The sequence below is a fragment of the Hemitrygon akajei genome, chromosome 11 (assembly GCF_048418815.1).
Source record: "Hemitrygon akajei chromosome 11, sHemAka1.3, whole genome shotgun sequence".
NCBI classification, from domain to species: Eukaryota; Metazoa; Chordata; class Chondrichthyes; order Myliobatiformes; family Dasyatidae; genus Hemitrygon; species Hemitrygon akajei.
Window position 1 is genome coordinate 9,930,165 of NC_133134.1, and position 25,330 is coordinate 9,955,494.

The 25,330-nt window shown below is 42.2% G+C and overlaps 1 protein-coding gene across 3 annotated transcripts in view; it reads right to left on the reverse strand.

Annotated features, from left to right (window-relative positions):
* The window catches only part of prkar1b (protein kinase, cAMP-dependent, regulatory, type I, beta), a 162,741-nt gene extending 141,911 nt beyond the window's left edge, over nucleotides 1-20,830 (reverse strand). The window contains exons 1-2 of one of the 3 annotated variants that reach the window (XM_073060190.1): nucleotides 20,705-20,830; nucleotides 19,902-20,072 (exon numbers count right to left, since the gene is read on the reverse strand). In XM_073060190.1, coding sequence (XP_072916291.1) covers nucleotides 19,902-20,069 — 168 coding nt within the window. In that variant the 5' untranslated portion in view covers nucleotides 20,070-20,072; nucleotides 20,705-20,830. Of the gene's footprint in view, nucleotides 1-19,901; nucleotides 20,073-20,369; nucleotides 20,475-20,704 lie in introns of those variants that run through there. The other 2 variants (XM_073060188.1, XM_073060189.1) reach the window with 2 other exon arrangements.
* Nucleotides 20,831-25,330: the final 4,500 nt, after the last annotated feature.

A 25,330-nucleotide genomic window follows, 5' to 3' on the forward strand; every position in this document is an offset into this window, starting at 1 on the left:
CAACAAACCCGTGTTTTTTTAAACCTACAAACACACTCAGACAGAAACTCGTCCACCCCAAGGATCCTACACCTAAACATAAACACAGCAATATCGTATACGCTATCCAATGGAATGAGAACTGCACAGATCTGTATAACGGTGAGACAAAACATCCACTTCACAAACGGATGGCCCAACATAGGAAGGCTAACACCTCAGGTCAAGACTCAGCTATTACCCTGAAGGACAAGAGACCTCCTTTGATGATAACAATGAGCACATTTTGGGCAGGGAGGACAGATGGTTTGAAAGAGTGGTTAAATAAGCCATTTTTGTCAAACCTATTCCGGAACAGAGGGGGCAGGGTACGACACAACCTATCAGCTACTTACAATGCAGTCCTAACATCTCTACCCGGCGTCTCCACAAAAGTTCACACCTCCATTCATGCAAAGTTAAGACTAATGACCCTCTCATTACCTCTATGACTCTTTGACCCTCGTCTGATTAGTATACCTTTTAACAATTTAGAGTTTATAAACAGGAAAACTACCAACCATGGATTAGAACTGAAGAAGTCTCTCGGATGAGTGGTGAAACGCCTTCTAGACAACACAGCAATTTCAGTTGCGTTGATTTACTACCGCTTGACATTTTGAATTATATTTTATTAACTTATTTCTGGTAACATTTTGTTTTATGTGCCATGTGTGATACGTGTTTTGTGGGGTAACTGTGGTCCAGAGGAACGTTGTTTCATTTAATTGTATATGTGTATAAGGCAGATGACAATAAACTTGAAATCAGAACACCCACTTAAATCCACAAATCATAGGGAGAACACGTAAAGTGCACAGGCAACAGCAGAGGTGAAATTTGAACACAAGATGCACTAACTGCAGCACCACCATGCCACAGTTGGAGCTGAATTAATGCTATAATAAATAAATATACAGGTCTTGACAAGAAAAGCAATGTGTTATAATGGCTATACAGTCGGCCCACCTTATCTGCGAGGGATTGGTTCCGGGACCCCTCGCGGATACCAAAAAACGCGGATGCTCAAGTCCCTTATTCAACCTGTCTCAATCTGGTGGACCTTAGGACCCAGCAGAACCCCAGACCTTATTTAACCTGTCTCAATGCAGTGGACATTAGGACCCAGTGGTGGAGCTCTGAATCCGCAGTGTTTCTGTTCACGAAAATAATCACGATTGAAAATAAAGTGAAAATAATAAAGCGATCGGAAAGAGGTGAAACGCCATCGGTCATTGGAAAAACGTTAGGCTACAGTCAATCAACGATCAGAACAATTTTAAAGGATAAAGTAAGAAAGGACCTGCCCCGATGAAAGCTACAATTATTACTAAGCAACGCAGTGGTTTAATTATTGGGTTTTGGAGTTTTGGGTTTTTGATCCTCCACATCAAGCAGGCACGGAAGGAGAGCGCGCTCGGAAGAGGGCTGTCACTGGATCGAACTCGGGAACTTCTCGAGCCTGGGGCTGAAACATACGTTCTTAAGTGTTTTATATGCATAGAAGGGTAAAATATTACTATAAACTAAGACAAACGTTTGACTAACTGACGCTAAATAATACTGGATGTAACTGTTCTGACTTACATAGTAAGAGAACTTCCGATTTTTTTTTCAATCCCGATCCACAGTAACCTACGCACATCCTCCCATATACTTTAAATCATCTCTAGATTACTTATAAAGCTAATACAATGTAAATCCTATGTAAACTAGTTGTTATATTGCGTTGTTTAGGGAATAATGACAAGAAAAAAAAGTCTGTACTGTACATGCTCGAACAAGTACTGGAAGAGCACTTCCAGGTTTTCTCGATTCGCGGTTGGTTGAATTCGTGCATGCAGAACTCACGGATAAGGAGGGCCGACTGTATTTGAAAACATGCACATAATAGACTTTCTCTGGAAGACTATTAAGAGGGCTTTTGTATAGGATGTTCTGGTGATATCTATATTTTGATGGAAATATGTATCAGTTCTGATAGCTGATATCTGTGAGGGGAAAATATGTTAATGTAAATGTATCTGGAAATTGAAAGTTTTCTTATGCTGAGCAAAAAAAGATAATTTTTTTTAAAAAAGAGATGTATATTCAGTGTCCTGAGCTCCTCAACTCAAAAGTAATTAAACCAAATTGCAACTTCAAGACAATCCAATGGGAAGAAGGACAATAAAACACTGATAATCCAGAAACTTTGGGATTTTGGCAGTGGTGGACTGACACCACTACAGACAACTGCCATTTTACAGTCATGTGGGCTATGTAAATTCACCCTTACCAAATTCACAAATTACTATCCAAAATTTGAGATACATAATAAAATTAATTCCCACAGAATCTGTGAAAAATAAAATGTATTTTCTTTCTATTAGCTTTTTTGACACATACACAGAAGACACAGGGTCACATCACAGAAAGTGTGAGCAGAGTGTTTTCTAAGAATGCACCCTGTACCCATATAGCCCCACAACCCCTCACAAACGCAGTGGTTTCTTGAAGTGTATAGTTGGTATTCAAAGGTTTTGAGCAACAGATAGGGCTTTCAGACATAAGGAACATTGCTTCGGTTCTTTTATAGTCCCATCCTGTTGTATTGAATAGATAGAGCAGTTCACGGAAGGAAGCATCTGGGAAGTGACAGCAATCGGGCTTCTCTAATATCATTGCATTAATTTCTACCTTCTCAGAATCTGACTAATTTACACTACTGTTACTACAAATTTATATTTACATATAAAACAAATATCATTGTTCTTCCTGTGATGATATTGGGTTTACTGACCATGAACTTCCAAACTCAAATGAAGATCATAAGCCCCATCAGATAAAAAAAAATAGCTATGGGTACCCTCACTAAAGAGAGGTTAGACTGTAACTACCTACTCTAGATCACTTCTTTGTTTATCCTCCATGACAAATTAAGCTGCCTATACCCACTATTTGAGCAGTGGGTCCTCCCCTCCCTACCAAGGTAGGGATACTTCCAGCTAAGAAAGTAATTTAAACATTTTTTTTAGTGATACCTGTTAAATTCCAGACAAAACTCTTAAAACACATTTAAAACTCAGAGTATTTTCTATCTAAAAAAGAATTCCAAATGAAAACTACTTCTAAACCACAGAGAATTTCCAATAGATAGGTACAATTCCTGTAAGACATATAGACGTATGTAACAGACACAAGACATACAGTGGCAGGCAAAAGTTTGGGCACCCCGGTCAAAATTTCTGTTACTGAATAGTTAAGTGAGTAAAAGATGACTTGATTTCCAAAAGGAATAAAGTTAAAGATGACACATTTCTTTAATATTTTAAGCAAGATTATTTTTTTATTTCTATCTTTTACAGTTTCAAAATAACAAAAAAGGAAAAGGGCTCGAAGCAAAAGTTTGGGCACCCTGCAAGGTCAGTACTTAGTAACACCCCCTTTGGCAAGTATCACAACTTGTAAACACTCTCTGTAGCCAGCTAAGAGTCTTTTAATTCTTGTTTGGGGGATCTTTGCCCATTCTTCCTTGCAAAAGGCTTCTAGTTCTGTGAGATTCTTGGGCTGTTTTGCATGCTCAGATTTTCAATGATGTTTAGGTCGGAGGACTGTGAGGGCCATGGCAAGAGGCTTGCGCCTTCTTGAGGTAGTCCATTGTGGATTTTAAGGATTTGGAATCATTATCCTGTTGTAGAAGCCATCCTCTTTTCGTCTTCAGCTTTTTTTTTATATAGATGGTGTGATGTCTGCTTCCAGAATTTGCTGGTATTTAATTGAATTCACTCTTCCCTCTACCAGTGAAATGTTCCCCGTGCCACTGGCTGCAACACAAGCCCAAAGCATGATCAATCCATCCCCGTGCTTAACAGTTGGAGAGCTGTTCTTTTCATGAAATTCTGCACCTTTTTTCTCCAAACATACCTTTGCTCATTGCGGCCAAAATGTTCTATTTTAACTTCATCAGTCTACAGGACTTGTTTCCAAAATGCATCAGACTTGTTTAGATGTTCTTTTGCAAACTTCTGACGCTGAATTCTGTAGTGAGGACGCAGGAAAGGTTTTCTTCTGATGACTCTTCCATGAAGGTCATATTTGTACAGGTGTTGCTGCACAATAGAACAGTGCAACACCACTCCAGAGTCTGCTAAATCTTCCTGAAGGTCTTTTGCAGTCAAACAGGGGTTTTGATTTGCCTTTCTAGCAATCCTACGAGCAGCTCTCTCAGTAAGTTTTCTTGGTCTTCCAGACCTCAACTTGACCTCCACCGTTCCTGTTAACTGCTATTTCTTAATTACATTACGAACTGAGGAAATGGCTAACTGAAAACGCTTTGCTATCTTCTTATAGCCCTCTCCTGCTTTGTGGGCATCATTTATTTTAATTTTCAGAGTGCTAGGCAGCTGCTTAGAGGAGCCCATGGCTGTTGATTGTTGGGACAAGGTTTAAGGAGTCGGTATTTATAAAGCTTTGAAATTTGCATCACCTGGCCTTTCCTAACCATGACTATGAACAAGCCTTAGCCCTAACAAGCTAATTAAGGTCTGAGTCCTTCATAAAAGTTATCTGAGAGCTCAAATTTCTTGGGGTACCCGAACTTTTACATGGTGCTCCTTCCCTTTTTTTCTTTCTAAAATTGTACAAAACAAAAATAATACACTAATCTTGCTTAAAATATTGGAAAGAATGTTTCATCTTTAACTTTATGACTTTTTGGAGATCAGTTCATCTTCTACTCACTTAACTATTCACAGTAACAGAAATTTTTACCGGGGTGCCCAAACTTTTGCATGCCACTTTACCAACAATGCACATAAGTAAATCAAACATCACAGAAATTGAAGCCAGAGGAATGGATTCTAGTCACCCCATCTTTCTATCATTTTTCTTGATATTCTTTAACCATTCCTAATAAGTCTGAACTGCCAACAACATTTATACTATTTTTCTGCCACTTGAGTGACTTCATACACATACAATTCCTCAGATACCCTTTTTGATTTACACAAATGGTCCAAAAGCTTCTTGGAGACAGAGTTCCCAGGAACCCACAATTAATGCTGTAATCTGGCCCTTCAAGCATAAGAACATCTCTACTATAAACAAATCAGCCATTTGTTAAGTTATATTACCCATCTGGTCTCCAAGCTTCTTTGAACTAAATAAATTAGCCAGCGTTGTCTGGTTTGGAACAAACCCAATTAAATAACCCATTGTCTTACACTGCAACTCCTGAGAAGTCAGTTCAGGTGCTGTGACCCAACATCCTATGTTTTATACACAATGCATCTGCTTGCAAAGCTGTCCTTTCAACTTCAAATTAATTATTGTATGCCATTTATATTAACTACTGAAGACTGGTTCCTCTAACAAGCTAAACAAAGAATACTAGTTGGAAGTTTATCTTATAGAACATAGAACAGTACCGCACAGTACAGGCCCTTCGGCCCACAATGTTGTGCCAATCCTTAAACCCTGCCTCCCATATAACCCCCCCCCCACCTTAAATTCCTCCATATACCTGTCTAGTAGTCTCTTAAATTTCACTAGTGTATCTGCCTTCACCACCAACTCAGGCAGTGCATTCCATGCACCAACCACTCTCTTGAGTAAAAAACCTTCCCCTAATATCCCCCTTGAACTTCCCACCCCTTACTTTAAAGCCATGTCCTCTTGTATTGAGCAGTGGTGCCCTGGGGAAGAGACGCTGGCTGTCCACTCTTATCTATTCCTCTTAATATCTTGTACACCTCTATCATGTCTCCTCTCATCCTCCTTCTCTCCAAAGAGTAAAGCCCTAGCTCTCTTAATCTCTGATCATAATGCATACTCTCTAAATCAGGCAGCATCCTGGTAAATCTCCTCTGTACCCCTTCCAATGCTTCCACATCCTTCGTATAGTGAGGCGACCAGAACTGGACACAGTACTCCAAGTGTGGGCTAACCAGCGTTTTATAGAGCTGCATCATTACCTCGCGACTCTTTAACTCTATCCCTCGACTTGTGAAAACTAACACCCCATAAGCTTTCTTAACTACCCTATCTACCTGTGAGGCAACTTTCAGGGATCTGTGGACATATACCCCCAGATCCCTCTGCTCCTCCACACTCCCAAGTATCCTGCCATTTACTTTATATCCTGCCTTGGAGTTTGTCCTTCCAAAGTGTACCACCTCACACTTCTCCGGGTTGAACTCCATCTGCCACTTCTCAGCCCACTTCTGCATCCTATCAATGTCTCTCTGCAATCTGACAATCCTCTACATTACCAACCTTTGTGTCGTCTGCAAACTTGACAACCCACCCTTCTGCCTCCACATCCAGGTCATTAATAAAAATCACAAAAAGTACAGGTCCCAGAACCAATCCTTGTGGGACACCACTAGTCACAACCCTCCAATTTGAGTGCGCTCACTCCACCACAACCCTCAGCTTTCTGCAGGCAAGCGAATTCTGAATCCACCTAGCCAAGCTTCCCTGGATCCCATGCCTTCTGACTTTCTGAATAAGCCTATTATCGTGTGGGACAACCCATTCAAATTCCAAAACAACCCTTTGATCTTTAGAAGTGTCAGCTCCTGTGTTTAGAAAACCAAGCTTGGCAAATAAAGAAAAGGCCCCTTACCTCAGGAAGAGACTATCTAGCACATTCCAAGATCACAACATCTGAATTTGAAACTAGTTCTTAATGCAGAAAATTATTAGTAGCAGTTACACTGGAATGCTTTATTTTTCTATTTACTTAATGATTACGAATGTTGCTGAGAAACCCAGCATCTATTCCCCCATTTCTAATTGTTCTTGTTAATATGATGTTAGACTTCACCAATGTTTTGTTTCAAAAGGTGTTCTGTTAGATGAGGAGTTCCAAGATATTCATCACAACCCTATCTGAACCTAGCATTTCATTAGAACATACACCCAAACTAGCGTAAATGCAATCACATAACCTTTGGTTTGAGTTGAGGAAGTTCTCTCAATTTTTTATGGTATCTTCCAGCACTCTGTTGGTGATTCAGACTAAATGAATAGGACAGTAACTAGTCATATTGAAATTGCACTACAATATTACACAAGGATCAGGAAGCCTGCACTGATCCTTGTGTAATATCCCATCTCAATCCTTAACTTTTTCAAACTAAATTTATTTTTCACCCATAGTCTTCACTATCCTCTTCCTCATTTTACATGCACAGAATATATGGATCCCAGATCGACTTCTACAGCTACCGGAAGACCCACCACTGGATAATTCCTTAGGAGAACATCATACTCCACCAGATGATCGTACTACATGCTATTTTTAATGTCTTGAAACAGCAACAAAAAAAAAAAAAGGGATGTACTTTGTAGATGTAGCCTCCGTGCCCCCAGTTGACCCCCATTCGCCTAGGGTAAACTGCCATCGCCCTGCCAGTAGTGCAATACTTCTGTGCAAATACGGTGTAATGCCCCCTCAGTACATGCTCACAAGACAAATACAAGACAATACCCAATTGCAACTTTATAGTGATTTCTTAGTGATGGGTTAGTAGAAACAGATAACCCAAAGGCGCCAAAGTAATAATCAGTTTGTCAGTTTGTGCACATATTTTAATACGTTGGAGCTCACACCTCCGGTTCCCTTCCACAACGACCTTCCGAGCCTTCAGCCACCATCCGAACCTCTGACGTCCATTATCCGTTGCTCTGGAACCGCTGCCCACTCCACACACGTCCGTCCTCCTCGCTTTCCTCTCGAAAAAGACCACGAACTCCCGCTCAGCTTACACAGTCAAGATAGCATAACAATTCTCCATTGGTTGGTTTTCCCCTTATCAATACCCATAACCCAAACATATGAGACACAGGATCCCATTACAGCATTACAGAGAAGCCATTTCATTATAAAATACAGAGAAGCCTTTTTGTTAACCTGAACAGCTAACACCACTGTTAGTGGTAGAGAACCCTACATAGAATTTTAAGGGTAAATTCTTCATTACACTAAAACAAACATGATAAAAGCCCACTTTGGAGTTTTGTTCACCAATTTGTGCATCACAGTTGCAATTTATTTTCATCAAGGAAAACATTAATAATTCCCAATTTATAATACATTATACTCTTTTCATTAGCCTTTAAGTGTATTTAATGAACATGTACAGTAATGTTTAAATCTTCATATCTTATTCAATGCCCTCTGAAAGGGTATAGCCGCAATATACCTACTTGGCTCTGTTTTGTACAAAATAGTGATTAGTCTCAATTTCCATGAAATTGAAGGATCATTGAGAAAATCATTATATGAAGTATTCTTTGCACTATTTTTAAATACAATAGGCTTAAGTTCTGGCTCAGAGTGGTCTTACAATTAGGGAATTAATCTTTCTAACCACAAAGAGACCCTAGAATCCATGGGTCGCTTTCCAATTTCAGAAAAACACAGTGCACCTCAAGCATGAGGAGCCCACTCACAAACAGTGAAAGGGATGTACATCATCCTTCTTCTCTGTCAAGCATGACTCATCATACCTGTGACAGATCCCACAAGACTCTTCAGCCAAGTCAAACTCCAGAAACGAATGGACCCCAAGGAACTCAGACCATTTTAAAAAGTATTCTTTCATTTTTTAAGAACACAAACATCATCCACGAAGCCATTAGCCATCAATAATAAGTCTTCAATGTGGAAGATGATGAGCTGCCTTCTTGAGCCACCTTCACAAAGATGTATTCCTACAATACTTTTGAGTAGTTGCCATAGAGTCATAAAGCACAGATAAAGGGCATTCGGCCCATCTAGTCTGTGCAGAACTATTATTTTGCCTTGTCCCATCAACCTTCATGCAGACCATAGCCCTCCCAACCATGAAACTATCCAAATCCATCTTAAATGTTGAAATTGAACCCACATCCACCACTTACTTCCACTGGCAGCTTGTTTCACACTTTCATCCCTCTCTGAGTGATGACATTCCTCCTAAACATTTCACCTTTTACCCTCAACTTCTAGTTCTAGTCTCAACCAACTTCAGTGGAAAAAGCCTGCTTAAATATATCCTATCTATACCAAGTATTTTAATTACCCTTCATTCTTCTACACTCAGACTCAAATATGTTGAAGCAATGACAATATTTCCCAGTCAGAATAGTATGCAACTTGGAAAGTAATTCTTACATTTACGATAGTTCTATTTCATTGATATCCTTTCCCTTGTTGGTGGTAGATAGATGACTCAGGTTTGGGAAATGGGAAATCCTCTTGAGGATTCCAAGCGAATAATAGTTTACAGATGGTACACAATACAGTCACAATGCACCCTTACTGGAAGGAATTGTTATTTTAAGTGGCAGACAAGATTTAATCAAGCATCGTGCTTCGTTCTGAATGGTGTTCATTTTCTTGAATGCAATAAGGGCTTTAGTCATCCTGGCAACACGAGAGCATTCCATCATGTTTCTTACTTGAGCCTTAGACATGTTGGAATGAAGCTTTGGAGACTTAGGAGGCAAGTACTGTAAACTATAGGAAAGTCAGCCTCTAGCCTGCCCTTGTAAACGCAGTATTTGTAGGCAGGTCCACATGAGTTTCTGATCAATGGTAATTCTCCAATTGTTGATAACTTGCGAGACAACAATGGTTATGCCACTGAAAACAAGGGCAAGTGGATTCTCGCTTTATTGGAGATGGCCATTGTCTAGCATTTACTTAGCACAAATCTAATTTGTAACTTGTCAGAACATGCTTCATGTTCTCCACTTCCTGCCGTATGCAGGTGTTCAGTCTGTTTAACCTTGAATTGTGAATGGAACTGAACATTGTTTGCTAATGAATGCACATGCTCACTTGTCTTTATCATGGAAGATAGATTATTCATAAAGCAACTGAAGAAGGTTGGGCCAAGGATACTTTCCTCCTTATACTCATTGACTGTTGTTTTATCAAGGGCCTTCGTATCACAACTGATCAAACAATGCCCTATGAATCAAAAGCCACCACTCTCAGCTCATCACTGGATTTCAATTCTTGATCCAAGGCTGGAGAGGTTAGAAGAAGAATGGCCCTTGTCAAATCTAAATTGAGCATTGGTGAAAATGTGCTGCTTCACAGCTCTGAGGAATGACAATTTCCATCACTTGGCTGATATCCAAGGGCAAAATGGTTGGGTGGAGATCAGAATCAGACTTAATATCACCAACATATGTTGTGAAATTTGTTAACTTTGAAGAGCAGTACAATGCAATACATAATAATATAGAAAAAATGAATTACAGTAAATATTTATTTACAATAAGTAATATCTCGAGAACCTAACCTGGTCCCAACATATCAATGCAACTATAAAGGCAGGAAGACAGTGGCTATATTTCATTAAGAGTTTGAGGAGATTTGGTACATCAGCTAAAACACTCACAAATTTCTACAGATGTATCAGGAAGGGCATACAGAAGCCTAAAGGCACACACTCAGTGATTCAGGAACAGCTTTTTCCCCTCTGCCACCCAATTTCTGAATGGACATTGAACACTACCTCACTACATTTTTTAATTACAGTTTTTGCAGATGGTAACAATGAGAAGAAGGAATTTCCTTGATGGTGAAGGTACTTAATGACGGATGTTGCCTTTCTGAGGCACTGCTGCTTAGATGTCTTGGATGCTATGGAGGTTAGTAACCATGATGGAGCAGACCAATTTTACAACTTTCTGCAGCTTACTTCGATTCACTAACCCCCCCCCCCCCCGCCCCCATACCAGACAGTGATGCAGCCAGTTAGAATGCTCCCCACAATGTATCTGTAGAAATTAGGAAGTGTATTTCCTCAAACTCCTAATGAAATATAGCCGCTGTCTTGCCTTCTTTATAGCTGTATCGATATGTTGGGACCAGGTAAGGTCCTCAGAGATATTAAAACCTAAGAACTTGAAATTGCTCATTCTCCACTTCTGATCCCCCTACGAGGACTGATATGTGTTCCCACATCTTACCCTTTCTGAAGTCCACAATCAACTCTTTGGGCTTACTGATGTTGAGTGCAAGGTTATTGCTGTGACTCCATTCAACTAGCTGATATATCTCACTCCTATATGCCTTCTCATCACCATCTGAGATCCTGCCAACAAACATCAGCAAATTTATAGATGGTATTCAAGCTGGCCCTAGCCACACAGTCATGGAGATAGAGACAGTAGAGCAGTGAGCTGAGCACATATCCCTGAGGTGCACCAATGTTGATTGCCACTGATGTGGAGATGTTATTTCCAATCCACACAGATTGTGGTCTTCCAGTTAGGAAGGTGAGGATGCAATTACAGAGGGAGGTACAGAAGCCCAGGTTCTGTAGCATTTTGATCAGGACTGTAGAATGATGGTGTTGAACGCTGAGCTATAATCAATAAACAGCATCCTGACGCAGGTATCTGTATTGTCCAGGTGATCCAAGGCCACATGGAGAGCCAATAAGATCACATCTGCCACAGACCTATTGTGGCGATAAGCAAATTACAGTGGATCCAGGTCCTTGCTGAGGCAAGGGTTTTGAATTTAGCCACATTGAATTTATTACGCTTCACATGAAAAAGCTCCTACTTTGCTTAAAGTTCAAAAGTTCAATGTAAATTTATTACCAAAGTACATACATGTCACCACATACAACTGAGATTCATTTTCTTGTTGACATTCATAGTAGAACAAAGAATAACAACAGAATCAATGAAAAACTAGAGAAGCAAAGATGGACAAACAGCCAACGTGCTAAAGACAAAATGCAAATACAAAAAAACATTTAATAATATTGAGAACTTGTGTTGCAGAATCCTTGAAAGTGAGTCCATAGGTTGTGGAGTCAGTTCAGAAGTGAGGTGAATGAAGTTACCTAGTGAAGTTATTATCAAAAATATACCACTGTTGTAAATGTACTGGAATAGTTGGCTCAAGGTGTAATTAGCAAGGAGTCAATCCTTCACTACAACAGGTAGGATACAGTTCAATTCTGCAGTTATCCAGTAGACTCAGCCATTTCTTGATGTCAGAGTGAATCAAATTGGCTAAAACACTGGATTATGTGATGATGGGGCTACTCAGCAAGAGACAGGATGGATCATCCCTGCAATACTTCTGGATGAATACTGGTCAAAATTACTTTCTAACACTCACATACTGGATGCTGTCATCCTTAAGGATAGGGAGGCTCCATTGGCTGTTCAATTAATCATCACTATTCACAGCAGGGCTAGAGCTTGGACCTGATCTAATAATTACTTGGTTCTCTCCACTGCATACTGATTAGACCAAGGTGGTTTTGTATTGCAAACTCACCCAGGCTGGAATCTTATTTTTAAGGTACGTCCGTGGCTGCTCCCCAAGTATCCTTTTGTTGAACCACGGTTGAACCCCTAGACTGAACTTACTTGTGGACCATGGGATCATGAAACATAGCTTGTGGTGGAATATATTTCTCCTCTATGGAATGCCCATAGCACTTCAAAGACATCGAGTTTTGAAGCAAACTTATCCGCACTTTCAAGATGTCCTTGGTATGAAAAGTTCACCACTAGGATTGTGCAGATGTCTCACTGACCAATGTTGTCATGGATATATACAAAACAAGCAGTTTCTTTGTGTTCCTTTCCCATTAGTCACATCCAGTCTGAAGCTTTGTTCTTCAAGACCCAACCAGCTTGGTAATGGTGATGCAACCATGCCACTCTTGGCAAAGGACATCAAGGTCTCCTGTTCAAAATGTATTTTCTGTGTCCTTGCTGGTTGAAATAACCTTTCCAATCATTGTTCAGCAGAGAATTGTGCTGAAAACCACTTTCCATTCAGCAATGATTAATCTGGTGGTGGGTTTAATTGGCCTTTTCTGATTTGCTGCCATTATACTGGAATCCAGTTTGAGGGTTCTATTAGCAGCTCCTTTCGGCAGGTACAGGCTGTACTCAGTTGATGACTTAGTTCAGTTTTTTTTCCATACATGTCCATAGGTGACTTCTGCCAAGATGGCAGTGCACTCAGTTACAGTGGCCTCTCTGGGTCCAGACAAAGGAGTAATAGTTCAACCTTCATGTTTCATTTAATACTATCACAAGACACCGCTGGATATTAAGAATATCAAGTACTCCCAGCTTACCCCACCAGCGACTTGCTTGACAGTGACGAAGCTGGACTTGTTGCGTATAGTGCATCACTTGCAACAGTCATCCAGGGATGAAGGCGTCAGAGGCAGTGTGAGGAGGTGGTGCACGGTCCAAGAAATGGCACAAATGAGTGTCTTGGACATTTTTTTTTATTGTGATCACAAGACCCTGTTGGACACTGGTAATGGAAAATAGTGCAAGTCCGGTTCATCCGCAAGACCAATAATGGGGAACTACGTTGCCTCGGTTGTTGCACAGACTAGGCCTTCATGCCACAGGGTTGCCAGAAGCGGCCACCCAGCAGAGGAGATGCCAGAGGCAGTGGAAGAGAGAGCAGTGGCCTCTGTGGGCCTTTCATCGAACCAGCCTTGGGAAAGAAAAGCTGCATTGCATTCGTCTGCAGCTGCACTAGCGTGATGAGTTGTTCTTGCAGAAACATGGCTCCAGGACAACATCCCATGCACCATCAAACTACAGGCTCTGACTCTCAAAGACGTTCTGTATGACTGTTTTTTCTGCTATTGTAACTATATGTTCAATGTACTGTGTATGTGACTGCTGGTACTGTGTTTTGCACCTTGGCTCCAGGGGAACACTTTCATTTGGCTATATTCATGTGTGTGGTTGGAAGACAATTAAACTTGAACTTGAAGTATACGAAAGGCACTCCATATAGTAACAGTAGCTCACAGAACGGTAATGAATAGCACCATAAGCACACAAAACTGATAAAAAAAACCAATTACTTTTGATGGAAAGAGAAAACAAATTCTGTTTGTAGGATCAAACATACGTACATTAGTCTGGCTTTTGAATGTTATGGGAGCTCACTTATATGTATAGGTATCCATAGGTTGGGTGTTCCTAACCAGGGAACAGCCTATCAACTGATCACTATTTTGGTTGGACAACACACACAAAATGCTAGAAAAACTCTGGTCAAGCAGCATCTAAAGGGAAAGAGGTGAAGAGCCAGAAGGAGCTGATAAGCAGGTCCTGGGGGGGGGGGGGGGGAAATATGGGTACAGAAGTCAAGTCACTTTTATTGTCATTTCAACCATAACTGCTGGTACAGTACATAGTAAAAATGAGACAATGTTTTTTCAGGACCATGGTGTTACATGACACAGTACAAAAACTAGACTGAACTATGTAAAAAACAACACAGAAAAAAAAACACTAGACTACAGACCTACCCAGGATTGCATAAAGTGCACAAAACAGTGCAGGCATTACAATAAATAATAAACAAGACAATAGGGCAGTAAGGTGTCAGTCCAGGCTCTGGGTATTGAGGAGTCTGATAGCTTGGGGGAAGAAGGGGTGAGAAGGACACATAAATGAGGGAAAATGGGGAGGGGGGGAGGGGAGAGAGAGAAGTCACTAGGTTAGAGAAATTGATGTCCATGCCATTAGGCTGAAGATTACCAAGACAGAATACGAAATATTACACATCCAACCCATCTCTGGCCTCATTATGGCAGTAGGGGAAGCCATAGCCAGACATGTCAGTGTGGGAATAGGAAGTGGAGTAGAATTGGGAGATCCTGGCTATTGTGCTTTCCTATATTCCATGGCCTACTGTCCTCTTCTTTCAGATTCCTTCTTCTTCAGCGCTTTACCTCTTCCACCTATCTCCTCCCAGTTTCTCACATTATTCTCTATCCCACCCACCTATCCTCTCCCTATTTCTCACTTACTTCCTGCCAGCTTGTGTTCCTCCCCCAGTCCTGATGAAGGATACCATCCATTTCATTCCATACAGGCTGCATGATTTCCTCCAGCATTTTGTGTGTTGCTCAAGATTTCAAGCATGTGCAGAATCTCTGTGTCTACACTATCTTTGTTGGATCCATCCTGTCAGTGAGAGAGATGCTACAATGGATCGGTAAAGGCTGTTTCTAGCAAAAAGTCTCTAAAGCACAACTTTGTAACTATGGCAAGCTGTTGCTCAAATGGCTTGTGGAACTAATCATACTATTTTTTTAAAAATACCAGTTACAAGAAAATCATAAGGACATTTTTTACAAACATTTTCAGATATTCTAATGAATCAGCTACAGCATGAAATCACTGGTACTGTAAAGCATTGAGCTAATCACTACGCTACTGTGCCACCCCCAAGTTAAAAGCCAGTTTATTATCAAAGTACATATATGTCACCATATAGAACAACAATAGGCCTTTCTGCCCACAATCTTGTGCCAAGCCAATTAAATTATTCATATGGCTAACTAATCTCTTCTGCCTATACAATGTCTAAATCCTTCCATTTTCCTCACATGCATGTACCTATCTAAACGTTTCTTAAAAGTCCCTAATGTACAGTGCCCATAAAAAATATTCACCCACCTTGTAAGTTTTCATGTTTTATTGTTTTACAACATCAAATCACAATAGATTTAATTTGGCTTTTTTGACAGAAAAAGACTCTTCTGTGTCAGTGAAAACAGATGTCCACAAAGTGATCTAAATTAATTACAAATACAAAACATGGAATATTTGATAGCACAAGTGATCACCCCTTCAAGTCAGTATTTAGTAGATGCACCTTTGGCAGCAATTACAGCTTTGAGTCTGCGTGGATAGGTCTATTCCAGCTTTGCACATCTGGACACTGCAATTTTTCCCCATTCTTCTTTACAAAACTGTTCAAGCTCTGTCAGATTGCATGAGATCATGAGTGAACAGCCCTTTTCAGGTCCAAATTCTCAATTGAATTGAGGTCTGGACATTAACTTTGTTGTTTTTAAGCCATTCCTGTGCAGCTTTGGCTTTATGCTTGGGCTCATTGTCTTGCTGGAAAACAAATCTTCTCCCAAGCATCATGTTTTCCTCCAGGATTTCCCTGCATTTTGATGCATTCATTTTACCTTCTACCTTCAGAACCCTTCCAGGGCCTGCTGCAGTGAGGCATTCCTACTGCATGATGGCCAAAAAGCTCAATTTTGGTTTTGTCAAACCATAGAACTTTCTTCCAGCTGACTTCAGAGACTCCCACCATGTCTTCAGGCAAACTCGACTGAGATTTCATGTGAGATCTTTCTCCCCAACAGTGGTTTTCTCTTTCCTCTCTCCCATAAAGCTGCGACTGGTGAAGCACCCGGGCAACAGTTGTTGTATATGCAGTCTCTCCCATCTCAGTCACTGAAGCTTGCAAATCCTCCAGAGTTGTCATAGGTCTCTTGGTGGCCTCCCTCACTAGTCCCCTTCTTGCACGGTCACTCAGTTTTTGAGGACTGCTTGCTCTAGGCAGATTTACAGCTGTGCCATATCCTTTCCACTTCTTGATGAATGACTTAAAGTGTACAAGGGATATTCATCTCCTCACTTGTATTTTTCAATAACCTTTCAATGGAGTTGCTTTAAGTGTTCTTTTGTCTTTGTGGTGTAGTGTTCGCCAGGATACTGACTCACCAGCAGTTGGACCTTCCAGATATAGGTGTATTTTTACTACAATCAATTTAAACACCTTAACCCCACACAGTGATCTCCATTTAACTAGTTATGTGATTCTAAAACCAGTTGGCTGCACCAGTGATTCTAAAACCAGTTGGCTGCTGTGTCATATTAAGTTAAAATCTGTCCCAAGCCTTATAGGTTCATCATGCTGGTGCTTATGCTGGTTTCCGTGGTGTGAAGTGACTGAGAATACAAGACAACAGTCTATCGCAAGGTTTGCCCCCAGCATTTTGCCAATGCCCATTTTCAGCTGGGTGGACTGGAGCAACGTGTGGTTAAGTGCTCTGCTCAAGGACACAACAAGCTACCTCGGCTGGGGCTCAAACTCACGACCTTCAGATCGCTAGTCCAATGCCTTAACCACTTGGCCAAGCGCCACACTGTGTCATATTAAAGGAGGTGAATACTTATGCAATTGTAACACGAGTGAATCTGCAGATGCTGGAAATAAATAAAAAGACAAAATGCTGGCAGAACTCAGCAGGCCAGTCAGCATCTATGGGAGGAGGTAGTGACGACGTTTCGGGCTGAAACTCTTCATCAGGAGTGAAGTAACAAGGGATGGTCAAGGGGGGATAAGAAGTGGGAGGAGGGATGAAGTAGAGAGCTGGGAAGTGATAGGCTGAAGGGAAATAGGCTAGGGGAAAGGTGGAGAATTATGGGAAATAAAAGAGAAAGAAAGGTAGGGCTGTGGGGAGATTATAGTGAGGGGGGAAAAGAGAGAGAAAGAGAACCAGACTAAAATTATAGATAGGGATGGGGTAAGGAGGGGCAGGGGTATCAATGGAGGTCTGTGAGTTGAATATTCATGCCAGCAGGTAGGAGGCAGGTAGGCGGGAGATAAGGTATTGCTCTATCAACCTGCGTGTGGCCTCATCTTGACGGTAGAGCAGGCCATGGACAGACATGTCGGAGTGGGAGTGGTCTGTGGAATTGAAGTGTGTGGCCACAGGGAGATCCCGCCACTGCTGGAGGACTGAGCGCCGGTGTCCGGCAAAACGGTCTCCCAGTCTGCGGCAGGTCTCCCCAATGTATAAATGGCCACATCGGGAGTACCAGATACAGTATATCACCCCAGTTGACTTGCAGGTGAAGTGGTGTCTCACCTGAAAGGACTGTCTGAGGCCTAGGATGGTGGTGAGGGAAGAAGTGTAGGGGCAGGTGTAGCACTTCTTCCGTTTGCAGGGATAAGTGCCTGGAGGGAGGTCGGTGGGGAGGGATGGGGGGGGATTAATGGACAAGGGAGTCACGTAGGGAACGATCCCCGCAGAAAGCTGACAGTGGGGGGGAGAGGAAGATGTGTCTGGTGGTGGGATCCCGTAGGAGGTGGCGGAAGTTACAGAGGATTATACGTTGGATCTGTAGGCTGGTAGGGTGATAGAGGACCAGGGGGACTCTATCCCTGGTGGACTGGCGGGGGGATGGGGTGAGGGCAGAGGTGCGTGAAATACGGGAGATGCGATGGAGGGCAGAGTTGATAGTGGACGAAGGGAAGCCCCTTTCTTTAAAAAAGGAAGACATCTCCTTTGTCCTAGAATGAAAGGCCTCATCCTGAGAGCAGATGCAGCAGAGGCAGAGGAATTGAGAGAAAGGGATAGCATTTTGCAGGAGACAGGGTGGGAGAAGGAATAGTCCAGGTAGCTGTGAGAGTCTGTAGGTTTGTAGTAGATATCGGTGGATAGGCTGTCTCCAGAGATAGAAATAGAAAGATCTAGAAAGGGGAGGGAGGTGTTGGAAATAGACCATGCAATTGTTTTGTGTTTTATATTTTAATTAATTTTGATCACTTTGTAGAGATCTGCTTTCACTTTGACAGGAAAGAGTCTTTTTCTGTTGATCAATGTCAAAAAAGCCAAATTAAATCCACTGTGATTCAATGTTGTTAAACAATAAAACATGGGGGGAGGGGTTGAAGTGTGAATTTTTTTCTATAGGCATTGTACCTGCCTCGACCACCATCCCAGACCACACATTCCAGGCACCCACCACTCAGTGTAAAATAACTTGCCCCTCACATCTCATTTGAAATTACCCCTCTGACCTTAAATGCATGTCCTGTGGTATTAGACATTTCAACGCTGGGGGGAAAAAAAAGATACTGTCTGCCTACTCTATTTATACTTCTCATAACCTTATAAACTTTTATCATATTACACTGAGATTCATTTTCTTCCTGGCATTCACAAAAAATGGTTCTAATGGAAGAGAGTGAGCTCATTCTGATTAAATTGCATCACCTGCCACTCTTACAGGGGTTTCCAACCTGGGGTCCACAGACACCCTCGGTAAGTGGTAATGGTCCATAGCATAAAAAAGGTTGGGAACCCCTGCTTCAGAATCATGGTTTAAGCAGTGGCTCAATCCAATACACTACCTCCAGACCAGAAACAACGCCATCTGGCACAGGAAATATTTTACTATTAAAAGATAGATTAGGAAGGATACACCACATGGATACCCCTGGCAAACACCTCTTGATCATAAAGTTTTTTTAAAAAATCTAGTAATTCAGGTGGCCATGTAATATAACAGTAACAGAAATCATTATACGATTTAAAAAATTAACTCCCCCACTTGATCTATTATTTTGCCAATCATGTACATTACTTCTTTTGAAGGTACTACAACTAATATAATTTTGTTCACAATGTTAGACTGAGAATTTCAGTGTCAGTACATTACATCACAGGTAAGTACAGAGCACCACTAGGTATAAGCACCAAGTCTTAAATCTCAAATTGTTAATACCAAAAGCACATGTTTTAAATATCATCTGATGCTCTGGGACACACTTTCAATCATTTGTTATGCTATGGACACAAGGGTAGGGGAAGCTAAGATCTAATTTCAGAATGAACAAGGCAATTGAAAACTAGCATGCAGGTGACAACAAATTTATATTGCTACACAATAAAGGGCAAAAAGTAGAGTATTTTCTAATAATAATGCATCAAGTGCCAGAACTGAGAATGCCTAGCTAAGAACAGAGTCCATGGAGCAATACAACTGCAATTGCAAAAGATCTTGCAATTTAGTCACACATTTGTGGGCTTTGATTTGATTTGATGTGAATGCACTTGATGCACAGTTGTCAAGATGCTTGCTGAACCTCAGAAGTCAACTTGTGGGTTCCCATCAACATTGCCACTGGACCACCATTAAATCAAAGAATTGTCACCTTAAGTAAAAAAAAATCACAATAACCCTCAGTGCAATATAAAACAGGATGCAAGCAACCAGGAGTCATTCCTGCCCTATATATCATTTTTAAGAATTGCATTTCTATAGAAGGGGTGGGCAGCTTCCGTTGTTTTTACCTTTTCGAGCTTATCGAAATGCTCCTTTAGGAACTTCATTGGGCGCTCAGGTTTTGCGATGCAGAGGCTGACAATACATTCCTTCAGGATCTGCTGGATGTTGTGCTTCTGGACATAAACTTCGCATCCCTTCAGGCTCTCGTCTTCCTCCACATTCGACGACGCCATCTTCTATGCGGTTTATATTATCACAGAAGAGAATTAAATGCAAATGAATGACTCGTCTCTGCACGAACCCTTGCCTCCTCCTCCTCCTCCGCTCGCTGGCGCTCCCCCCCTCCCCAACCCACCTCTCTTCCCTCGCTCGCGCCCGCGCCCGTGCACGCGCACGCGGGCCCACGCCGATCGGATCCATGACAGGGGAATGGGCGAGATGCGGTCAGTCGGGTGGCTGGTTATGGCAGCGATGGGCATCGCCCGCCGGCGGTCGCCATCGGCCTTGGCAAGACAAACCGAGTCGGACGCTACCTGACATTCCGGCTCCCTCCCTCGGCGCAGCGCCCCGCCCCCGCTCGGACGCGCGCGCGCGCGCGGGTCGACGGGCAGCGAGAGAGAGAGAGAGAGAGAGCGCGCCCGGCCCCGGCGCCGCGCCTGCGCACTCTGCTGAGGCCGCGCGTCAATCAAAGCCGCCGTCGGCGCGCGCGCCCGGCTCCGCTTGCAGATACTTCGCAAAGATGCTGGGAATGCAGCGCAGCGCTGCGAACGCTTAGAAGAGATTTACTGTAACGGAAATCAGGCTTGTTTCCGGATGCTGGAGATCTAAAATAGAACGAATGCGTTTTTTTTCCTGTTGTAAAACAAACCTCGGTCGGTCCGGAAGCATAGCGGGCACAGAGAGAGAGAGAAAATGAGAGCGGAAATAAATGATCCTCTTTATGTCAATGACCTTATGTACCACTCAACCTACTTCAGAGCCAATTAAGTACTTAAAACATCTCCCACTGTTGCAATACAGGAACCTGCCAGTCAAATTATTGACCGTCACTATCTATCAACCTCTCCAAATAAAACAGTAGAATGTAAATCACCCGCCTTTATTCTGTGACACCCCCCCTCCCAAGAGACAGCATCAGATCCTAAGCATGAAATCCTTTAAAAACCCGTTTTAATTCTAACCCGAAATCTACTCCCATGGCCTTATTTGGCATGGTTTCTCCTTCGCTCGCAATTATCTCTCTATCCGTTGGTTCGTTTGCGGATACAGCCCAGTCCATCACAGGCAAAACCCTCCCCACCACTCAGCAGCGCTGCCACAAGAAAGCAGCGTCCGTCATCAAGGACCCCCACCATCCAGACATGCCCTCTTCTCATTATTACCACCAGGAAGGAGGTACAGGAGCCGAAAGTCCCACACCACGGGGCTCGGAAACCGTTATTATTATTATTATTATTACCCCTCAACCATCAGGCTCCTGAACTCACCTCAACACTGAACTGATCATACGATCTACAGGCAACACGAGTGAATCTGCAGATGCTGGAAATAAATAAAAACACAAAATGCTGGCAGAACTCAGCAGGCCAGACAGCATCTATGGGAGGAGGTAGCGACGACGTTTCGGGCCGAAACCCGAAATATTCCTGATGAAGGTTTTCAGCCCGAAACATAGTCACTACCTCCTCCCATAGACGCTGTCTGGCCTGCTGAGTTCTGCCAGCATTTTGTGTTTTTATACGATCTACAGACTCTTTACAATTCATGTTCAAAGCGCAAAGAAAATATATTATTAAGTACTACTAAATGTTACCATATACTACCATGAGATTAATTTTCTTGTAGGTATTCGCACTTTGTCTCTTTTTTTGCAAGTGGTTTATCAGTCTATCTTTATGTATAGTCTATATAATGCCTACTCTAGTTCTTTATTTTTCTGTAAATACCCGCAAGAAAATGAATCTCCGGATAGCACATAGTAACATCGCTGCTCGTTCTTTTCCGCGCCTCGTGGGGCATTGGGCAGGAACCATGCTGTTTTTTTTAGTCCATTTTTATGAGGTCGGGTTGTTCAACGCTCCGGGACCTCCCGCCTCCAGATCCGGTGTTCAACGCTCCGGGACCTCCAGCCTCCAGATCCGGTGCGGATGCCACGATACCACCGACCGGCTAACATATAGATACCCTGATAATGAATCTTACTTTGACAACGATAGTTACCAATCATTGAACATAACAGTTTTGTATAGGCCCTTCTATCCACTGTTGTACCGTCCTTTATAACCACTCCAATATCAATCTAACTCTTCCCTCGCACAAAACCTTCCATTTTTCTGTCATCCATGAACTCTTAGGGGTTTCTTAAATGCCTTTATTAGCCCGTTTTTAACTGATGATTAATTTCACCGAGAATGAACGCATCAAACTAAAGATGTCCAAAAGCAAATCCTTGTGAACTCCTTTCTCCCAGAAAGATGGGACTCACTGTCTCAGCAATTAATCAACCAATTACAGATCCATTTTATAATATTTCTACTTCTAGTTTACTGATTTTCCATCTCAGACTTTTCAGAGAAAATTCATCCCTACCAAATGAATAGCCTCCACCATCCTCCTATAGTCTCCAGACACTGCAGGTCAATCTCAAAATCACTAATACAAGCAACATGGGAGGAAATAAAGCTCAGTATTAATCAAGAAGTTAAATTTTACATTTGCTTTTACTCATTAAAAAATTAAAATGATTGAGGAATCTAACCAGTGTCTTTTCCAGACGGTCACAGGAAGGCAAAGTGTGGAGAATGTGGACAGGATGGTGCAAATGGGAGCCAATATGATGAAATCTGCAGGACGGCATTCAGTCAGAGGTTGCAACTCAGCATGGAAACCCAACAGAATGAGGGAGAGAGGATCTCAAACAACCTGCTGAAGGAACTCAGCAGTCCGTAAAGCCATAAGACTTGGGTTTTTCGGACCATCAGGTCTGCTCCACCATTCCATCATGGCTAACTTATCATCCATCTCAACCTCATTTTCCTGTCTTCTCCCCATAACTTTTCACTAATCAAGAACTTATCAACCTCCTCTTTAAATATACACAATGACTTGGCCTCCACAGCTGTCTGTGACAATGAATTCCACAGATTCAGGCTGAAGAAATTCCTCCTCATCTATTCTGAGTGTTCGCCACACCCCCCCCCTCGCCGTCCGCCCACCGGTCTAAGGCTCCCCCACTATAGGAAACCTTTTCTCCATGTCCACTCTATCTAGGCCTTTAAATAATCAATAGGTTTCAACGAGAACCCCCTTCACTGTTCAAAACTCCATCAAATATGGGCTCAGAACCATCCAATGTCCTCACACATTAACTCCTTCATTCCTGGGATAATTCTCATGAACCGGCTCCGGACCCTCTTGACTGGAGGTTCAAGAAAAGAAATTGCAGATGCTTGTTGCAGTTCAGAGCACCGCATCAGACATCAGACTCAGATTTGTTTATTCATCACAAGTAAATCGAAGCATACAATGAAATGTGTTGCAACACACAGAAAATGCTGGTGGAACACAGCAAGCCAGGCAGCATCTATAGGGAGAAGCACTGTCGACGTTTCGGGCCGAGATCCTTCGTCAGGACTAACTGAAAGGAGAGATTTGAAAGTAGGAGGGGGAGGGGGAAATGCGAAATGATAGGAGAAGACCAGAGGGGGTGGGGTGAAGCTAAGAGCTGGAAAGGTGATTGGCAAAAGGGATACAGAGCTGGAATGAAATGTGTTGTTTGCTTCACCTGCCTCAGCACTGAACTGGTTGCTTGTCTGTGGGCTCATGTTCTAGGACTCCGCAGTTCATTTACTGTGTATTATTTGTTTACTTTTTTATTGTTTTACATGATTTGTTCTTTTTTGGATTTTGGCATTTTTGGCCATGTGTGTGACTTTTTGTGGCTTCTATTATATTTCTTTGTTTTGTGGCTGCCTGAGAGAAGGTGAACCTCAAGGTATATATAGTTTAATAATACATTTACTTTGACTTTGAACCTATGGATGTGCTGGGGGGGGGGGGGGGGGCAGTTCGCTAGTGTCACCAAACATTTTGGCGACAAAATAGCATGCCCACAATTCTCAGCAGAACAACACAGAACACAAGAAGCAATAAAACAACAACAGCAGAATGATCCACTTTCTCCCACCTATGCACCCACTCACACACACAGCCAGTACTCCAACCACAGGACAGGCTGCCTCCTGGCCCTCAGCCTCCAGTGGACTCGTGGACTCTCAGATAATGGGCCTCTGTCTTCCCGAAGTGTAACCAGATTGATTCCAGTATAAACACTGGAATAAAGTAAATTCTACATTTCTGAAATAATAGTAGGATCATGGGGGTAGATTTTCCTCCCAAACAAGAGAAAATCTCCAGATGTTGGAAATCCAAGCAACACACACAAAATGCTGGAGGAACTCAGCAGGCCAGGCAGCACCCATAAATTTGCTGATGACACAACTATTGTTGGTAGAATCTCAGGTGGCATACAGGAGCAAGATGAATCAGCTGGTTAAGTGGTGTCGCATCAACAACCTTGCACTCAAAGTCGTTAAGACCAAGGAATTGATTGTGGACTTCAGGAAGGAGAAGTTCAGGAAACACACACCAGTCCTCATCAAGGCATCAGCAGTGGAAAGAGTGAGCATTTTCAAGTTTGAGTATCAACATCTCTGAAGATCTATCCATGGCCCACCCAGGTGTAATTACAAATAAGGCATGAGAGGATTGTATTTCATTAGGGGGTTGAGGAGATTTGGTATGTCATCAAAGACAATCGAAAAATTTCTACATATTTATTGTGGAGAACATTCCAACGAGTGGCATCACCGTCTGATATGGAGAGGTTACTGCACAGGATCGAAAAAAGCTGCAGAAGGTTACAAACTCAGCCCGTCTCCACCATTGTCACTAGCCACCTCAGCATCAAAGACATCTTTAAAAGGCAACGCCTCAAAAAGGTGGCATCCGTCACTAAGGACATCCAACACCCAGCGCATGCTCTCTTCTCATTACTACCATCAAGGAGGAGGTACAGGGGCTTAAAGACACACACTCACCGATTCAGGAAGAGCTTCTTCCCCCTCCCCTCACTCTCATCATACATCTGTATGGACAATGAACCAGTCCACAAACACTACCTCACTACTTTCTAATATTTATTTTTATATATATTTCTTTTTGTAATTTGTATTTTTATTATGTATTGCACAGCACTGCTTCTGCAAAACAACAAACTTCATGACATATGCCAGTGACATTTAACCCAATTCTGATTCTGACCTTCGCAAATCTTTACAGCTGTACCATGAAGTGCACTCCGACTGGTTGCATCAAAATATTGGAGCTGTTGGTGGTGATACAGTCATGGATATACAGAGAGTAAAGGAGGGGGTTTAGTACACAACCCTGAGAGGCAACGGAAGCTGTGCAGTCTGGTCCTAAGCTCTCCCAC